Source organism: Podarcis gaigeae, assembly GCF_964106915.1.
Source record: "Podarcis gaigeae genome assembly, chromosome: Z".
NCBI lineage: Eukaryota > Metazoa > Chordata > Lepidosauria > Squamata > Lacertidae > Podarcis > Podarcis gaigeae.
The window spans coordinates 49,088,600-49,108,107 of NC_139691.1; the positions used below are offsets into that span (position 1 = coordinate 49,088,600).

Below are 19,508 nucleotides of genomic sequence, written 5' to 3' on the forward strand. Positions count from 1 at the left end.
TTTTCATCAGGGGGGTTGGTCCACTGTCCCTCAGACCTTGTGGGGGGCTGGACTATATTTTGAAAAATATAAATACCTTGCAAGCCAGTCCCACAGCTGCCTCTGGACCTGGAGGAGGAACACACTCTGCACACGCTCAGGAGCGCATCTCAGCACTGCCCGCTCACCAGCATTGCTGACGAGAAGCAGCCAATCCATCTGCCCATCTCTGCAGAGCTCCCAGGCGGCGTGCACCACACACTGTGGCCCGTTGTCCAAGGCCAGGTTGGCAGGCAGGCCGAGCACAACTCACCCTCCAGCTGCCCCTGTGCGGCTGCCGAGTGCGCCACCAGCAGCAGCAACAAGCCAGGTGCCAGGCGCGACAAGCTCCAGCTGAAGCCCCGTGACGCACCTCTCACAATGCCGGCCTCTCTGTCCTTGCACAGTCAGCGAGGCTTCGGATTGCCGATCGGAAGCCTTGCCAGCGTTGCCGCCTGCCCAGAGGCATCTACAGCTTCGGATTGACTGCAGGAGCTTCCTACAGCCAATCCCAAGCCGTGCCAGCGTCGCAGAAGTCAGTCCCCAGGTGGTGAGGCGTCTGTGGCTTCTTTTCACGGAAATGCTGCACTGCGCCGCTTTAGCTCAGTCCGGGCACTGACTGAGTGGGTGGCAGGGTCTGCGGGCCAGATTTACAAGCCTGGTGGGCCTCATCCAGCCCGCTGGCCTTACTTTGCCGACCCCTGGGCTAGATTTACATAATTGACTCCAAGGCAGTTTTCCTGAGAGCTGTGGGGAAGCAGTCTTTCTCCCTGAATTAAAAGTGGTGAGACATTTCAGTCACACAACTCAGAATTATTATCATTATAATTTAATAATAACAATAGTTACATTTGTAAGTCACTCTAAATGAAAGAAAAAGTCTCAAAGCCACCTAACAAAATAAAATACAATAAATAGTAGCAATTTAAAAACAGAAAAAAATTAAGCAGTGGACAATACAAAATACATAAAATGCTCATCCAAAACCATATTAAGAGCTGATTACTGATTTTAACTTTTTACATGGTTTTTATTGTGTGGTTTTATATTATAATTGTGGCAAACCACTTTTTTATATAAATAGCAATATATAAATATTTTTATAAAATAATTATTTTTTATAAAATAATAAGGGCAAATCCTACCCACTTAAAGACTGGCAACAATGGTGCCAGGTTTATCATGTATGCTATTTTATTTTAGCATTAGAATTGCTTGAAGAATATGACCCATATTCCTTTGCCTAGACAAAGATACAGTACTAGAAAAGGTTGTTAGCTGCCAGAATCCAGCTCTTCATCAGTCACACCTGTGCACTAGGCCGTCTCAGTATCGCAAGTGCCAAAGTCAATGCACACGCCTATTTGTTTTGCAGCTTCACTGCCTACATGAGTCAGCCGGGGTCCCATAAATTCTGTTTTCTCTCAACAGGAAGTTTATTCAGGCCTGTGGAATTGCCCTTGAGCTCAACGAGCGCCTAATCAAGGAGGACCAGGCAGAATACCATGAAGAGCTGAAGTCCAACTTCAGGGACATGGTGAAAGAGCTTTCAGACATCATCCATGAACAGGTAGAGAGTCCAGGCGGGCTGCTCTGAAAGTAAATGTACACAGAGCCTCTCCCAGCCAAGGCATCAAGATATGTGGCTATTGATTTTCATTATTATGATGATTATTACGCTGATGATTAACAAGAATCCTTATACTTCTCCTATCAGTCTCCTTGGCACCTTGGCAACATTAACAAGTCCCTGCTCCACAAAATTAATATATGAAATATACAGTTGGGAAACAACAGAGGGAGAAAAAGAGGAGCGAGAATGTGAGCAAATGCCATTTACACAAGTTTATTAAGCGTGGTTAAAGCTGTAATCTAGGGAAAGGGTCAAAGGTTCCTTGGATTGTCATTGTGTAGCAAAAGTCAACACCAGGTTTGAGCGGGTCTTGGGCACCCCAATCTCTGTTGCTGCCCCTCCTTATGTCAGTGGGCCCTGGTCAGTGGGCAGGAGTCCAGCCGATGGCTCTAGCCATCATTTTAAATTACTGTACCATAATCCCCTAGAATGTTGATGCCACATCAGCGTTGTGGGAAACAAAATGACAGCTTGATCCAGATACCTGTCACTGCTCATAGTGCAGGACCAGGCCTTTGAAAAGAAAAGAAACCACGGGAGAGTCCTAAGCCATGGACCCTGGCAAAGTGTGATGTTCCTGACAGCTGGCCGGTGCTGATGCCAACACTGAGCAGCTGTAATGCCAACACTAGGCCGATTTTTTAATGGGGTGTTCTTGTGTAAATTGGATATCCTTTCAGGATTAGAGCAGCACAGCAATCATCATCACCCTCTGCAATGTGGTAATCTAGAATCTGCTGTTAGAATAAAACAGTGCACACAAACAGTGACTGAAGGTTAAGATGATGCCCTGTTGAGGCAGTTGTTAGGGCTGGGCTGAAATGTCTCCCCTGACTTTGGCCTCTCCAGTTTCACTCCCCACATTCACAGGAGGCATTATGCTGCGGGGATGAAATATGGGGGTCTAGGAACAGCACCTCATCATCATGTAGCGCCTTTATTGGGGGGGGGGGGTTACAGACATCACCAGCCAAGTGAAATGCAAAATGAGAATGAGAAAAAGGTATGCTCAGAGGGTGATTTTAAGACAACTGCGCACATAGTGTACCTCCTTGCTGAATTTTGGCTCAACCTTGGATCTGACATGCTTGGTTCCTCTGCTGTTTGAAAACTGTTCTTCAGAGAAAGCAAACCATGATAGGAATAACAGCAAAACAAAATGAAAAATGGGCAGCCACATTCAGTAAATAGCTGGAGGCTGGACAGGAGTGCAGAACTGGGGCACATGTTTGGCATGTGAACACCAGCCACTGTCAATTTGGGGCCCTGGCCTTTCTTCTGGCCTGCTTGACTGACAGCCAGCTTTCACTTTCTCCCCTTCCCCCTCCCCTGAAATCCCTGAGGAGGGCCTGCCTGCCTGCCTGCCTGGGAATCTATAACCCTGCCCTTCTGTACATAGCCTCCTGGGCACATTATAAACAAAATTAAAACAATGCAAATTGGCTTCTCAGTACTGAAAGTGTTTAGAAGTTGAACATATTCCCAGAGACATACTGTGATAACGCACCCACAATTCCCTCCCAGTTTTCTGCTGTTTTATTTGCATGTGGATGACGGAACGGCTTCTGCATTCCGTTAATATTCAAATAGGGAAAACAAACTTCTAAGAAAGATCTCTCAAGTAATGGGGTCATTAGGAGTCAGTTTGGAACAGGCTGTCATTTTTGATGCACTCCAGATTGTTATTCAAAAAAGCTTCCCATAGTTTGCCTGTCTTGGGTGTTTGGTGGGTGGGGAAAACTGCAGAGTATCTGATGCAGCCTATCCTAGTAGTTCCATACTCAAAGAGGATGCTCAAGAAGCTTTAAAGATTTTGAACACTAAGGAACAACATTAGAGAAACTGAAAAAGCTAACAGCATTTGGGCAAATAGCCAATTGCAGTTTTAAGTCTTAAAAATGTGATGGGTGCTGTACAGGGCATATAGAATCATAGATTCATAGAGTTGGAAGAGACCCCAAGGTTCATCGAGTCCAACCCCCTGCCAAGCAGGAAACACCATCAGAGCACTCCTGACATATGGTTGTCAAGCCTCTGCTTAAAGACCTCCAAAGAAGGAGACTCCACCACACTCCTGGGCAGCAAATTCCACTGTCGAACAGCTCTTACTGTCAGGAGGTTCTTCCTAATGTTTAGGTGGAATCTTCTTTCTTGTAGTTTGGATCCATTGCTCCGTGTCCGCTTCTCTGGAGCAGCAGAAAACAACCTTTCTCCCTCCTCTATGTGACATCCTTTTATATATTTGAACATGGCTATCATATCACCCCTTAACCTCCTCTTCTCCAGGCTAAACATGCCCAGCTCCCTTAGCCGTTCCTCATAAGGCATCGTTTCCAGGCCTTTGACCATTTTGGTTGCCCTCCTCTGGACACGTTCCAGTTTGTCAGTGTCCTTCTTGAACTGTGGTGCCCAGAACTGGACACAGTACTCCAGGTGAGGTCTGACCAGAGCAGAATACAGTGGCACTATTACTTCCCTTGATCTAGATGCTATACTCCTATTGATGCAGCCCAGAATTGCATTGGCCTTTTCAGCTGCCGTGTCACACTGTTGGCTCATGTCAAGTTTGTGGTCAACCAAGACTCCTAGATCCTTTTCACATGTACTGCTCTCAAGCCAGGTGTCACCTATCTTGTATTTGTGCCTCTCATTTTTTTTGCCCAAGTGCAATACTTTACATTTCTCCCTCTTAAAATTCATCTTGTTTGTTTTGGTCCAGTTCTCTAATCTGTCAAGGTCGTTTTGAAGTGTGATCCTGTCCTCTGGGGTGTTAGCCACCCCTCCCAGTTTGGTGTCATCTGCAAATTTGATCAGGATGCCCTTGAGTCCATCATCCAAGTCGTTGATAAAGATGTTGAATAAGACCGGGCCCAAGACAGAACCCTGTGGCACCCCACTAGTCACTCTTCTCCAGGATGAAGAGGAACCATTGATGAGCACCCTTTGGGTTCGGTCAGTCAGCCAGTTACAAATCCACTGAGTGGTAGCATAGTCAAGTCCGCATTTTACCAGCTTCTTTACAAGAATATCATGGGGCACCTTGTCAAATGCCTTGCTGAAATCAAGGTAGGCTACATCCACTGCGTTCCCTTCATCTACCAGGCTTGTAATTCTGTCAAAAAACGAGATCAGGTTAGTCTGACATATCCCCTGTACAGATCCAACGCAAGATCCCAAACGAACTTTAAAAAAGCAAGTATATTTCTATTCGTCCTCCTGGAGTTGAAAAGTTTGGAAATCGTGTGAGCAGTGTCTGCTTCAAGTTCCAAACCAAAAGTGCTGGATTTTCTTGGTTCCAGCATTCACAGACTGTGTAACATTCAGCATGGAACCAGTTACAGATAGGTAGCCGTGTTGGTCTGCCATAGTCAAAACAAAAAAAATTCCTTCCAGTAGCACCTTAAAGACCAACTAAGTCAGTTCTGGGTATGAGCTTTCGTGTGCATGCACACTTCTTCAGATACACGTGTATCTGAAGAAGTGTGCATGCACACGAAAGCTCATACCAAGAACTGACTTAGTTGGTCTTTAAGGTGCTACTGGAAGGAATTTTTTTTGTTTTGACATTCAGCATGGAAGATCACCTACCCTCCTAGAGTTGATGGGGAGTTGGTGTCCCTCCAGATATTGTAGGATTCATGAGAGTTGAAAGACCCACCATCTCTGAAGGCCACAGTCTTCTCATTTATACCCTATAAGCCTCTCTCGTTCTGTTCCCCTAATACAAATCATCCACTCAGGTATTTCCCAAACCCCACTCAGGTCTTACTTTGATTTAAAACAAAAAGCCAAATCCTGCAAAGGCCAGATTTGAGCATCTGTTGTCATTTAGGAGAACTCTTGAACCACACTTGCAAAACAGGAAGTGGGGCTGCACATTCTTGGAGCAGGCTGTGACTCCAAGACAGGGTTATAGAAAAAGCCACACAAGGACTTACCAGAAATAAAGGTTTTGGGCTTTAAAAATTCAGTCAGTTGGGTGGCTGTTACTTACCCCGAAGTTTCTTAAAACTACACTTGGTTTTAAAAATTATTAGTAGGGTGGGGAAAACCCCTCAAGAGGTCACCTACTGGCAAAAACACAATGACTAGGTCTGGGGTACAAGTCTTGCACCATTTTGGACAGGTTCCTTGATTTGGCAATCAAGCCCAGCAGATGGGTGACCACACTGTGTCTCAACTTGAAAGATGTGGCATTCTGAAGAAAAGCAGGGAGTCCACCATTTGCCCTCACCACTGCTGGTGTGGTGTGGGGCCGTTTGCTCTTTTACTGCTCTGAACTTTGGACTGGTGTTCTTTTGTACAACACGTCTCAGCATATCTGGAACGTTGTCACCAGAAGCCAGCAGGAGTGTGGCAGATAGAGCAGCTTTCCCCAACCTGGTGTCCTCCTGATGCTTTAGACTACAATGCCCATCTGCCCCAGCCAGCATGGCCCACAGTCAGGGATTATGATGATCAGAGTTGCAGTTCAAAGCATTTGAAAGGCACCAGGATGGAGAGAGATGGGTGAGCATGTTGGACTAGGACGAGGGAGACCCAGGGTCAGATCTCTTATTTGGCCACAAAGCTCACAGGGTGAGCTTGGGCCAATCATAATCTTCCAGCCCAGCCCACCATGCAGGGTTGCTGTGAGGCCAAAACTGGGCAGAGGGGGAGCCATGTACTTTGCTCTGTCCTTTGAGGAAAGATGAGGGAGAACCATAAAGAAATGATAAATATCACAACAACAGCAGCACTGGTAGCATCTCCAGTGGAAATATAACTCTCTACCAGAAGGTCTAGCTTCCTTAATCTCTGGTTGCACTGCTTCTGTACTATGTAAAGAAATGCCAGACTGTTCTTTTCCTCAACTACAGCAAATCTTGACATGAACCAGAGCACTAAAGAATCTTTCTGGTATTTTTGATTAATGGAAGTGTGTTGAACAGGAAAGTTAATGGCTCACAATATTAACACCCAGGTAACTTAAAGAGTAAGCTCCACTTATCCCAGTTGACCTGTTTATTAAGCATTTGTCCTGATTTGTTTGAAGGGAGATCAGACAACGTTGATTATTTATTGAGCATTCATTCTGTGTTTGCAGAGAAGTTAGATGACATTTATGTCCAGTGCACTTCCCCTGCTTCCCACTTTCCTTATTACAGAAAGTCTGCAAGACCTCTCAATGTACTATAACTGTGTGATTAGAATTTGCCATGTATTATTCATTTCCACCTGAAAACAGAAAATAGCTGGATATGCCCCACTTTAAAAAAGGTATCCCAGTTTTTAATTAGTTAATTCAAGATGTAAATAATTTGTTACAGCCACTACAGAGGGGGAAGATAATTTAAATCAAAAACGATATATTTTATTTGCCTTTTCTTCTCTTCCATCAGGTTGTTAATATTAGAAGGTTCCTTCTAACTTCTGTTCTTCATGTATCTGTTATTCTAAAAGACCAAAATTTCACTTCTCTTCCTCTGCTAGTTGTAAGGGTTAGTAGGGACAAACAGTGCTTGCCCTACAGGGGGGCAGAGAGACCCCCTTAAATGACTTTTTTTTTTTGGAGGCCAATAGTTAGCAAAAATTGGCCAGGAGGAGGTCGGCTCCTTCTACCTCCCCTACACCATCTTGAACACTAGTAAGACAGGAGGTGCTTGGTTAAGACTGGGTGGGGAACATGTGGTCTTTCAGATATTGTTAAACTCCAAACTCCCATCAGTCCACATGGCTAATGGTCAGAAATGGTGGGAGTTTTATTTCAGCAACATCTGGAGGGCCACAGATTATGCGCCCCTGGGGCTATGAACTATCTTATACATAGCTTCTCCTGACAGACAGAAAAGGAATTAGTGACTTTGTAGACCCGAGTAGACATTTTCTGTTTCCATGCCATTCCTACCTGTGGCTATGCCCATGCATGGATGCCAAACTCAGCAGTCTGACAGGGGAATATTTCAGGGGGCTGAGTGTGGGTGTCAGGACTGGGTTTGTGTTTGCTTTGATCTGCCCTGCAGACCTCTATGCTTTTAACCAGGAGTCCAAGTACCACGCTTGGATAAGGCATTCCAAAATGGCTCCCAGAGAAGATCTAGCCTGCCATGAATCTTTGAAACAGGTGCGATAGAAACTTGTGAAGAATAAAGGCACTGAGCATAATCCAGTTTGGTGGCGGGGTGTCTTCCTACACAGAACCTCATTGGAAACAATGCAAGCAGAAAGTTCTTGGTTCAGCCTCCGGTGTCTCCTGCTGAAACAGGAAGAGACTCCTGTCTGAAACCCTGGAGAGCCACTTGCATGCAATGCAGACACTTCTGAGCTAATGAATCAATAGTCTGACTCAGTAGAAGGGAATTCCTTTGTTACTAAATAAAAGAAAGCAATCTCTTGGTTCTGAAATGCTCCACTGACCCTTTAGGTGTGACCCTGTACAATTCTAAGGTAGAATTCAGCAAGAACCCAAACTTAATTATTAGGAAACTCCTTCTAATTTGGAGAACTAGAAGTGGAACAAGCTATTTAGAGCATTTATGGGATTTTCTTTGTTGGAAGCTTTCAGGACAATTAATAATGTCTTAATCTTACAAGTATTTGATTAGATGATCTTCTGTACCCCTTCTAGCTCTGGGGTTATTTTGAGAGCATAGTAGACATCATTGCTAAATAACTTCTCTTTCCTATTCTCTTTTGTTTTCTTTTAATGCTGCCTTTGCAATAACAGCTTTGAAGACCAGGTTGGGTAACACCATTCTACATTTCCTTTTGTGTTGTTGAAACAATTTTTGTTGCTGTTAGGAACAGATAAGGTTTTTGCTTAATTTGCTAACTCAGCTTTGGGGTTTTTTTAGATGTACCAAGAAGATACCATTCAGTCCTCATGGATGCACAACACCTTACATGTGTTCTGTGCAATAAGTGGAACTTCAGGCAATGGCTATGGCTCACTTAGATCTACGTTCGACGTTTAAAAAGAAACTTGGGAGTGACTCTTGACATTCTACAGATCTTTCTCAGGAATACTTGGGACTGTTGCCTGAAAGATGTTAACCTCCAGACACGTGAACAAAATGGTCTCAATATTTTTCTTTGTTTAAGCAGAATCAACTGGCTTTCAAACAGGGTACTTGCTTAATTCAGAGACTGTGAAAGTGCCTCTATGATATGCTTTCCTCCTTGTATCTTTTGTTGTTGTTGTTGTTGTTGCATTCTTAAAATCTATGGAATACACCAAAAGGCATTTATCAAATCACCTTGTGCTGAAAAGAATGAACTTGAATACGGTACCATGTAAAGTTGTACAATGGAATATAATAAAATGTAAAACTGCTTTGTAAATAAGGTGGTTGTGTGAACATGTCTTTTGTGCTCAATATAAAAAGCAGAAGCCAGAAAGAATGCCCTGCAGCCTCTATGCCAAAATACAGGTATTTTACAGAGAGAGAGTGCAAGGTTGGGGAACCTTTTTCAGCCTGAGGGTCACATCCCCTTCTGGGCACCCATTTGGGGGCTACACATTGGGGGGGGGGCAGAGCCAGAGGTTGAAAGAGACTAAATTAATTAATGTATATTTTTCCTTTGCACAGCGGGCCAGGTTCTACAATAAATTCTCTCACCTGTTTTTCTATCCAAAACCCAGGTGAGCCAGAGTGAGCAATGAGTTCAAAGTGCCATCTAGCCAAGCAAAGACAGTGAAGTAAGATATGAAGCAGAGACAGTAATGAGGGGTGACTGAAGATGGGGTTGGCCCACATGGAGTTCCATGACCGGGCTGCATTTGGACCTCAGGTTGTTGGCATTCTTCTGTCGAGAGACAATGGAGTGTGCCTCTGGGTGTGGGATCAAAATGCTGCCTTAGCAGCACCAAAGTGACCTCCCTGGGGCAGTGGCAGAGCTTCATGCTCCGGCACCAGGGGGCATGTGGCAGAGAGCAGGCGGGGGCGGGGCTGGCGCGTGTCCTGGGGGCATGGTGCGTTGCCTGCAGGGGCGTGGCACCCAGTGTGGGTGGGGAGGCAGCTGTGATGGCACCCCACCGGGATCACGCTGCTGGTGGTGGTATGCTCCCCCCCCCACTCCTCTTCCTCCACCAGTGCCCTGGGGTACAAGCCTAGGCAGTGTGCATGGAGGTCCTGGGCTCATCTTTCAGATGCAGTCCAAAACAAAGCAGAGTAATTAGTTTGGCACCCACTTGGCTGCAGAGTTGCTGGAAGGAGGCATGCCAGGCACCATCCAACTGTTGAAGGAACTCCACTCTGGATTGTAGAGTTCACTCCTTAGCCATTTCTTCTCCTGAAGACATAGGCGCCGACTCCATGGGGCCTGAGGGGGCCCGAGCCCCCTCAAAAATTCGTTTGGGGGGGCTCTGCCCCCCCAATAATTTAAGAAAATTATTACCGTAAATTTCACTCTATAACATGTCTGTGCGTGTTACTGAGCGAATGTGTGGTCCCTGGAGCCGGAGCGCAGGGGCAAAAATCGGGCGGAGGGAAGGCAGAAGCTGCTGCTTTCCTGCATTCTGCCTCAGGGTCTTACTGCCCACCCGCTTCTGTTGCTGCGTTTGCTCAAACTCAACAAAGAGCAGGGAATCCCCTGCCCTCCTGGCAAGCAGAGGGTTAAGGAAAGGATTGAGTCCTTCCTTCTAATTCTTTCCTAGTCACACTGTGTGCAGGCTCCAGCCCACCACCTCCTCCTCTCCGTGCTAGGGACTCGCAGGTGGGAGAGAGAGAGAGAGCGAGGCCTGGCTTGGGGGGGGACTTTTGCCTTCATTTCCTCCCCCCCACCCCGTTAAACTCCTTCCCTGCATTCTTAGCCAGCTGCTTCTCCGCACACCCCTCTTGTGCTTCTTGTCCCTTCTGTGTTTTTCCTTCCCTCCCCATTTAAAACGTGGTGACAAAGCACGGATCCACATGGATCCTCAGGATTTTTGCATTGGGTCACCCCAAATTCACCATCAGATCACATTACATGTCCATGGCTACAGTCTGTACCAAAAAAATCACGCACCCGCTGTTGCCTGGGGCTGCAATGGTGCAAAAACGTGGTTACAAAGCATGGATCCACAGGAACTTTGCACTGGGTCACCCCAAATTCACCATCAGATAACATAGCATGTCCATGGCTACAGCCTGCACCAAAAAAATCACGCACCCACTGTGGCCTGGGGCCACAATGGTGCAAAAACGTGGTTACAAAGCACGGATCCACATGGATCCTCAGGATTTTTGCATTGGGTCACCCCAAATTCACCATCAGATCACATAGCATGTCCATGGCTACATCTTGCACCAAAAAAATCACGCACCTAGGGTCACAGTGGTGCAAAAACGTGGTTACAAAGCATGGATCCACATGGATCCTCAGGATTTTTGCATTGGGCTACTCCAAACTCACTGTCAGATATTAAAAATCTTTATAAAATAGAGAATTAAATACATACAGAATGTTAAATTTTCAGTTTTGAAATATTAGTACTAGTTTAGTACTGTATTTCTATATTACTATAGTACTGTATTAGTTATTTTCAAATACTTAAATATTTTTAGGGTGTAAGACCCAATTAAAGCCCGTTATTTACATACAGTATTACAGTATTTACATACAGTATTAGGCATACTGTATTAACTTTATTAACTGTATTAAAGCATTAACTTTGAGATATTATTTTTATTTAATGAACCCTCAGCCTTATTCAAAGTAAGCTTAAATTAGCTATTTCACTTATTAATCAAAGTGCTATTACTGTGTGACAGCAATATTTTATGTTTTATTCTTTGAATGATAGTTTAGGATTTATTTAAATATCATTTCAGTCTTTTCAGAGCTATATATTCACTGCTCTGTAATAGTCTATAAGCATAATTGTTACTGTAAATTAAATTAGCTTTTTACGAAAATACTGTGCGTGTTTATGTTTTGTTTCTTTTTTCAAAGCCAAAAAGTGTTTTAGGCTTGTCGAGTTTCCCGGAGTGTGGAGTTATAGAGAGTCGAGTTTTCGGGGTTCTAATGTTGATCATATGACTCTAAAATACTTTAAAAAAACTTTAAAACTCACTAATTTTCATCTAAAATTTAGAAAACTTCCTGGGGCAGGACCCCGGTATGGGCCCCCCCAATATTTTTTATAAGTCGGCGCCCCTGCCTGAAGATATCCCACAAGGCAATAGAGATTTAGGATCAGAATTTCCTTCTTCTAGATGAGCTACTTCCCAGGCAGATGAGCTCCATCAGCACCTCACTTCCCTCTACAGCATGTGCAGAAGCCACCTTCTTGACCATTGGACCCACAATTGATCTTGTGCATTTACCGTATTTTTCGCGCTATAGGACGCATTTTTTCCCCTCCAAAAATGAAGGGGAAATGTGTGTGCGTCTGTCAGAGTTACCTCTAGGTCCCAGCTCACAGAGGACCAACGCTAGTCAGTAATAACGTATAAAAGTCTTTATTGAAGATTAGTTTCCATTTCCAAACCGCAGCGTGCAACTCTACGTCTTAGAACCTAGACCGGCGAAGCTCCATCTGAGTCTCCGCCTCCTAGACACCAGTTTAAGACTCTAGCCTTACTCCGCCTCTTCCGTTGTTCTTTCCTCCTCTGGGTCCTCCTGCCCCCTGGGGTTTCCTCCTTTCTGGACTCTTCTGACGCTGACCCCCCTGAGTCTTGCCCCTCCTTCCGGCGGGCTTTAGGACCTGGCTCCCTATCCGGGCTACCTGCTGTGCCGCTCGCCTGTACATTTGAACTTGGCGCGTGCGCCCAGCCGGTAACTTTCCTCTTGACCGTTTCCCCGCTCTCCGATGGAGGCGTGGTCAATCCTGACTCATCTCCTCTCGCTGGTGGTGAGAACACTGGTCCCGATGCCTGGGACTCCTCCCCCCCACTGCACTCTGGTGGGGAAGCTGGTCCTGATTTCCAACTGCTGCTCTGGGAGTCCCCGCTGGCCCCTTCCTTCTGGGGTTTCCCCCTTGGCACCCCCCTTGCCCTGGCCATCGGCGCTCCCTTCTGTGAATCTTCCGATTCGCTGGAGAGGCTCATGGAATCCCTCTGACCACTGTCACCGCCTACGCTCCCCTCGGATTCCTCCCCCTCGCTCTCCATTTCCTCCCTCTCCTGTGCCTCTGCTCCTGAGCTCCTGACAGCGTCCTATGGGGCGAATGCAGGCTTTCGCTGAAGCCTGGAGAATGAGAGGGGTCGATGCGCATCGACCCCTCTCGCTCTCCAGGCTTCGCGGACCTCTCTGCAAGCAGCGGGAGCCAGCGCTGGGCTCCCACGGCTTGCAGAGAGCTGCCTGTTTGGGGACTGGGGTTGGGGGAAGCTCGGGCCTCCCCTGCCCCAGCCCCACGCCTGGGGGGGGAAATAATTTCCCCCCCTTTATTTCCCCCCCAAAAAACTAGGTGCGCCTTATGGGACGGTGCGTCCTATAGGGCGAAAAATACGGTAATACACCGGAGCCTGTCTTCACATGCAGGGGAAGTCCATAACTCACAGAGGGTTTGAGATCCGTTGGCTACCCTTGCCTAGTTTAGCTGGCCAGTCGAAGCCATTTATGGTGGGGGCCACATCCTGGCAACTTTTAGGAGCCACAGGTGAGAGCTGAGTTCAGAGTGGGGACCAAAGGTGACAAACAACCCCAGAAGGAAATGTCCCCCATCAGAGGTCCTACCCCTCCCTTAAGGTACTCCATTTCATACTCCCTCAAGAAAGGTAAAAAGGTATCATTTAAGATTCTCAGACTTGCTTGCTTTTACTCATTCTGCACTGTTTGACTTCTGCTGGCTGTGGAGGAATGACAAAGAAATAACCAGTGCACTGACTCAACTTACCCTGCAACTGCTGGAGGATGGGGTTAACCTGTATTTAGAACTCCCTAAGTAACATAGGCTGCTGCCTACTCTCTCCTCTGTTCCCTTTGAATTATTTAAACCCAGGCCAAAAATGAAAAGCCCTATAGTCAAACCCTGTATCTTTAGTTTTCCCTGGCTTTGGAAAGGCTTTAGTCATTTTGTCATGTTTACTGGGAGCTGACTCACGCAAGCTTTACGCATTCTTGCACAACAGTGTGACAAGCACAACAATGTGACAGAGAGGGAAGTGCTGAGGGGATCCTGCCCCTTTTCTCCTTTGACTGGGCATGTGGGCCTGAGAATTTCTTCTTGTGAGCATGGAGGAGTTCCTGTTTAACATAGGCATGATAAGGTGTCACATCTTCAGGAGGAGAAAGTGGGAGAGAACATGGAAAGAAAGAAAGGAACAAGTTCTTTGTTTTACTTAAGCTATATTGAGTGAGGATTAAGACACAGCAGACACATATAAGATCTCCAGAAAAGCTGTCAATTGTTTCAGCAATGCCCACATCCCACCCCAGCCAGATCATTTGTACTTCAGCTTTTGGCAAAGCTTCCTTCTCCTTACATGAACAATGCTTTGCAGAGGACATACCGGTACTCCTCCTTATGAACAGCTTGAAACTTGAGGGCAGGGGACAGAAATATGACTTTCTAGTTCACTGTATAAATAAACGAAGTTGCCTTATCTTGCACCAAAGCACATCCCAGTGCATCCTAGCCGCATGGGCACTTGCTCTCTAAGGCATCAGGCACATAAAGGTCTTGTCAGTCTTGTTGCTGCAGACTGACCCTTTAACTAGAGTACATAGAATCATAGAAGTGTAGAGTTGAAAGTGGCCACAATGATAATCTAGTCCAATCCGCAGGAATATTTTGCCTAATCTGGGGCTCAAACCCACAACCCTGAGATTAAGTCTCATGCTCTATGAATTGAGCTATCAGTTTAAATGATAGGTAAAGGTGAAGGACCCCATTATTGTAGTGAAGGGCAGTATTGAAAATAAATAAATAAATAAATAAATAAATAAATAAATAAATAAATATCCTTTCCACCAAGTCGCTCAGGGAGTGTAAGTGGTTCTCTGCCCATGCCCACAATTTTTCATAACAACAACCCTATATGGAAACTTCATCTGACTTCAAGTGCACATGGCCTGAGTTTACCAAATGAACTGGAATTTTAAACCAAAAGTAAAATGAAGCTGCCGTATTTTAAGACAGATTGCTAGCCATCTTGCCCAGTCTGCTCTGACTGACGGTGATTCTCTAAGGCTTCAGGAATAGGTTTTTTCTGGAGATACTGGGGGTTGAACCTGAAATCTTGTAAACAGAAAGCTTACAACTGACAATTCACCCACCCCAACAATTGCCACAGAGGAATTTATTTTTATTGTTTTACCATAAATTGCACATCCTTGTCCACCTGCAACAGTTACAACCCCACCCAATGCCTTTACTTACATAATCATCCATGTGCCAATAGATCATTGCCCAACTAAATTAGTCCATTCACCCTAGAAGACATCCATCACTGAAGTAAGAGGTTTGGGCATGGAAGGTAAGCATCCCTATTATGACACCATCAGGTGCTAGAAGGGATAGAAATTGCTTTCTGAAATCTGACAGGATTCTAGCCTGTTCCAGACTATCTCCATTTTTGGGTGGGATTTAATTGTATACAGCACAAGCAAACTCAGGTTGCACAATTGAAGTTGACTTGGTGCTCTTGCTCAACAAACCTGTTCCAAAGAAGAACATATTTTTCACAATACAGAAGGTGGGGGATGATATTTGCTTGATGCAATATCATCTAACCTCCCCACAAAGAGATCAAACAAAATTAATGCTCAATAGATGGCTAATGCCTAACCTCTCTGAACACTTTGTGAGTGAATCAGGATGAATGCTTAATAAACAGGTTATCTGGAAGCAGTGTGTGTGTGTGTAGGAGAGAGAGGGAGAGAGAATGTTCCCCAAGAAAGAGCTTGCATAGCTCTCTCCCAAAGCAGGCTGGCACAAGCTGCTTTTGCAATGTTATGGGAAAATATGCAAAACTGGCAGGCAGCACTACTCATCTGATCTTTCTGTTTCCATCTTTCTTAAATGTTGCAGAAGCAGGCTCGGGCAACCCTCCTCTCCTGTCCCAACACAGGGATGTAGTCGGTGCTTTTTTTCTAAAAAAATGTTTAGGGGCACTCTCTTTTTGACTCAAGAAAATCACCATTTTATAGTTCAAATCAGGAAAAATAATTAGAGTAAATGGAGAAAAGTACAAAGATTCACAAAATGTTTAGGGGTATACGTACTCCTGCATAACCCCAGAAAAAAAGCAGTGGATGTAGTCATGCGAAAGAATTGTGATGATTTTTGTAATGATTTGCTGCATTTCACATAGCTTATTATATATGTAGAGACTACCTGAAAAAATCAAAACCTCACACACACCTATGCTTTAAGCATTTTACTGTATTGGCCCGAATATAAGCCACACCTTTAAAATTGGAGGGGGGGGGAGAAAAAAGACCCAAATATAAGCTGCTCCATTTCTTGCTGCTGGGGGGAGGGGCGCTGTGTTGCAGGTGGCCTTTCTGCTTCCTTACTCTCTCCCTTCTCGGCCTCGGGGGAGAGGGGGGTGGGCGTTGCTTTGCTGTGCTCCTGCCACTGTTTGCCCCATGCTCCTGGCTACAAACCATAAGGTCGCGAATATAAGCCACGCTTTAACTTTTCATGGTCGGACTTTGGGGGGAAAGTGAGGCTTATATTCAGGCCAATATAATAAAACATTCACATGGGGTACACCCTTTCACCTCCCGCCCCCCCCCAAAAAAGGCATCACTCCTGCTCCAACCAGTTCCTGCCAGAATGCCCAATAGCCAGGGATCACCCTGAGGTCACAGGTTTGCCATCCCCAACTTAAACAGAGCTACAGTCTAGACACAGAAGATTATTCACAGGTGACTTGTGCCCTAAGTTCACCTGCTGTTCAGGTGCCAACTGTTGATGGACCAGACTCAGCTAGACCAGTAAAGAAAAAGTGATTTGTATGTGTTGTATGTGTGATATAACATTGTGCCACCAGCTGGCGACGTGGAGTCCCATTTTTCTCTACCTGTTTTCCCTGTTTAAATTTACAACACTTTAAACTGAAATGCTAGAAGCATATAAATTGCTTTTTCTTTACTGGTCTAGCTGAGTCCTAAATCCAATGTAATAAATGAAAATCTGCCCTTATTCCCTTATGGGGTCCTTTGCAGGTTCTCCATCGGTCGGAGAAAATAAGAGAGGCCAACCAGAGAATATTGAGAAGCAAAGCAGCTAGTAAGCCTGATCTTTATTGAACTGTTGCAACAGGGTGTCCCCTTCACACACAGGAGAAGGAGGAGGACTCTGAATCAAGATGTGCCCGCCCTTATATAAACATTTTAAATTGCCTGCCCTGGAGTTGAAGACCACTCCCAGAAACATCATACATACATCACAGAATGGGTGTAGCTCAAGACCACCCCCCAGACACATCATACCTACATAACAGAAAGGGCGGTCTACAACAGAAATCTGAGTGCGTTGTTTACCTCCTGTCTGGCAGGTTACCTGTTAATGCTTACTTGATTGGGGAGCCTGGCCAGTCTTTTGCAATGATAAATACTTATTTCCTGAGCCAGGTCACAGGCTCACCCTATTCATGCACAGACATACCCTTCAGACAGGATTTGTGAATGAAAAGACAATGGGGGGGGCGGGGGCGGGGGCGGGGGCGGGGCTTTTCCATTTTCCTTGACCTTGCAGAGAAATCATTTGGTCAGTTTGGGAGACAAAATGGTTTCAGGGCTGTTTTCCTATGCTGCTTCAGACAAGTGGTTTATATATTTATGTACGTGTTTGTCTGGTACATTTATGAACATTTTATATATATATATATATATATATATATATATATATATATATGACCTTAATTTTTTAATTTCACCAGCCAAGGCTTCCCCAGCTCTCAGGTCTTAGGCTTCCTTATTCTTAAACTGAATTTAGGTCAGACCACCCCCTCCAAACAGAGGCCTGTCCTCTGTAAAGTAGGATGCATGGCCTCACCAGGCTTCATTTTTAGTCCGTCCTTATAATCATTTTCTCAGGGTAGATTAAATAGGCACTTTTTCCATAGAAAGGTCAGCAAGGTGCCTTTATGTAAATGCCCTGAGCTTGTGACTATTCTTTCTTTCTTTTTGTTCCAATGGTGATTATTCAAATAAAGGTGGGGAATAACTGCACTTCCTGGTAGAAATGAATCAGTTCCTTTTTCTCCCCCCAAAGTTGGCTTTTAGAGCAACAAAAATGTAGAAAACACCCTTTTAAAAGCATGCAAAGATGGGGTAATTTTGGTGGTGTTAAGGGTATCTGGATTTTTGGCTGTACCCTTTGATGTGGTTAGACTCTTACCTAAGTTCTAAAAAGAGACCCACCTAGAGATTAGATACTGCGAAGAAGCTACCCGCTAACCCACATTTACGTGGAAATTAGTAGGCTCTCCAGATATTATCACAACCACTAACACACCACAGAGTCTGTAAAAGATGTTAATCATGAACAATGAAGTGGGCTCAATAGGGCAACACTCTAAGAGCGAGGGGGATAGGAACAAAAACAAAAGAATCTTAGAAAACTTGTTACCATTGTCCAGTGGCTCCATTAATATAATAGCACTTGTGAATGTTAGTAAGGCTAGAGTCAGAGTTCTAGGCACACTGATACACAGCAGTGAAGGCTCATTGGTTTCAAGTGCACTGCAACAATGCTAATTTACTGACTTAAAGAAAAACAAAATCATTGTACTCTCTTTCTAACTATATTACCTGAAGCGATTCCTGATGATAAGCCACACACACACCCCAATATCTAAAATACAAAATAAACTCCACTTTCATCTAACACTGAAAAATAAATTATCATTAAATATAGAGAATCTGTGGTTTGGACCTAAGTTAGTCATATCCACGCATTTGGATGGCTGTACTTTGAGTATGACTAATCCCACATTCACGACTATTTTTTTAGAAAAAGAGGTACCAGAACTCATCATGAACACCTCCTTCGTTCTCTTAGAATGGCAATGACATCCACCAGAGGTGCCAGAACTGAGTTCCTGTGAGTTCCCCCTGAAAAAGCCCTCCCACAGTCCATATTAGGGCCATATCTTTATTAGGCTCACCAAAATATCATATACCGTAATATATCTATGGCAAGGGAATGCAGGAAGAATGCCTCTACATTTGGCACCTAGAATATTAAGCCAGGAGGTATAGGTGTAGCCGGGAGGGAGGGGCAGCTTTCCCTCCCCTAAATCAAGTAAATAAACAGCAATACCTAGCTAAAAGCAGAAATAATTAGAATATTTGAAATTGAAACGCTCGCCAAGATACTGCAATCTCCCTCCCTAATGAGCATTTCTCTAGAAAAAGTCAGTGCCTGCTTTTGCTACACTTATGAATGTAGCATATAAATTATTACTTCATTGAAATGTATGAGCCACTCTCTGCAGAACATCCGAATTTAGGATCCTACAACAGTGGGTCTAACTCAGTGGTCAGCACTCAGTGGTCAGTCCACTGTCCCTCAGACCATGTGGTGAACCAGACTACCGTATTTTTCGCTCTATAACACGCTCCCAACCATAACACGCACATAGTTTTTAGAGGAGGAAAACAAGAAAAAAAAATATTCTAAACGAAACAGTGAATGTATGATTTTTGTGGTTCATGCTGTGGCCACAGACATGTGATCTGAAGGTGAGTTTGGGGTAGCCGAATGAAAAAATCCTGAGGATCCATGTGGATCCGTGCTTTGTAACCACATTTTTGCACCACTGCGGCCCCAGGCAACAGTGGGTGCGTGATTTTTTTGGTGCAAGCTGTAGCCATGGACATGCTATGTGATCTGATGGTGAATTTGGGGTGACCCAGTGCAAAAATCCTGAGGATCCATGTGGATCCGTGCTTTGTAACCATATTTTAAGTGAGGAGGGAAGGAAAAGCACTCAAGGGACAA

The 19,508-nt window shown here is 44.8% G+C and overlaps 2 protein-coding genes across 4 annotated transcripts in view; one reads left to right on the forward strand and one right to left on the reverse strand.

Annotated features, from left to right (window-relative positions):
* Window positions 1–8,974, forward strand: part of DOCK11 (dedicator of cytokinesis 11) — a 176,124-nt gene extending 167,150 nt beyond the window's left edge. The window contains exons 52-54 of one of the 3 annotated variants that reach the window (XM_083722673.1): window positions 1,450–1,588; window positions 8,358–8,370; window positions 8,485–8,591. In XM_083722673.1, the coding sequence (XP_083578799.1) occupies window positions 1,450–1,588; window positions 8,358–8,363 (145 nt within the window). In that variant the 3' untranslated portion in view covers window positions 8,364–8,370; window positions 8,485–8,591. Of the gene's footprint in view, window positions 1–1,449; window positions 1,589–8,357; window positions 8,376–8,484 lie in introns of all 3 variants that reach the window. The other 2 variants (XM_083722674.1, XM_083722672.1) reach the window with 2 other exon arrangements.
* Window positions 1–19,508, reverse strand: part of KLHL13 (kelch like family member 13) — a 570,056-nt gene that overhangs the window by 332,941 nt on the left and 217,607 nt on the right. The gene's annotated exons all lie outside the window — the stretch shown is intronic.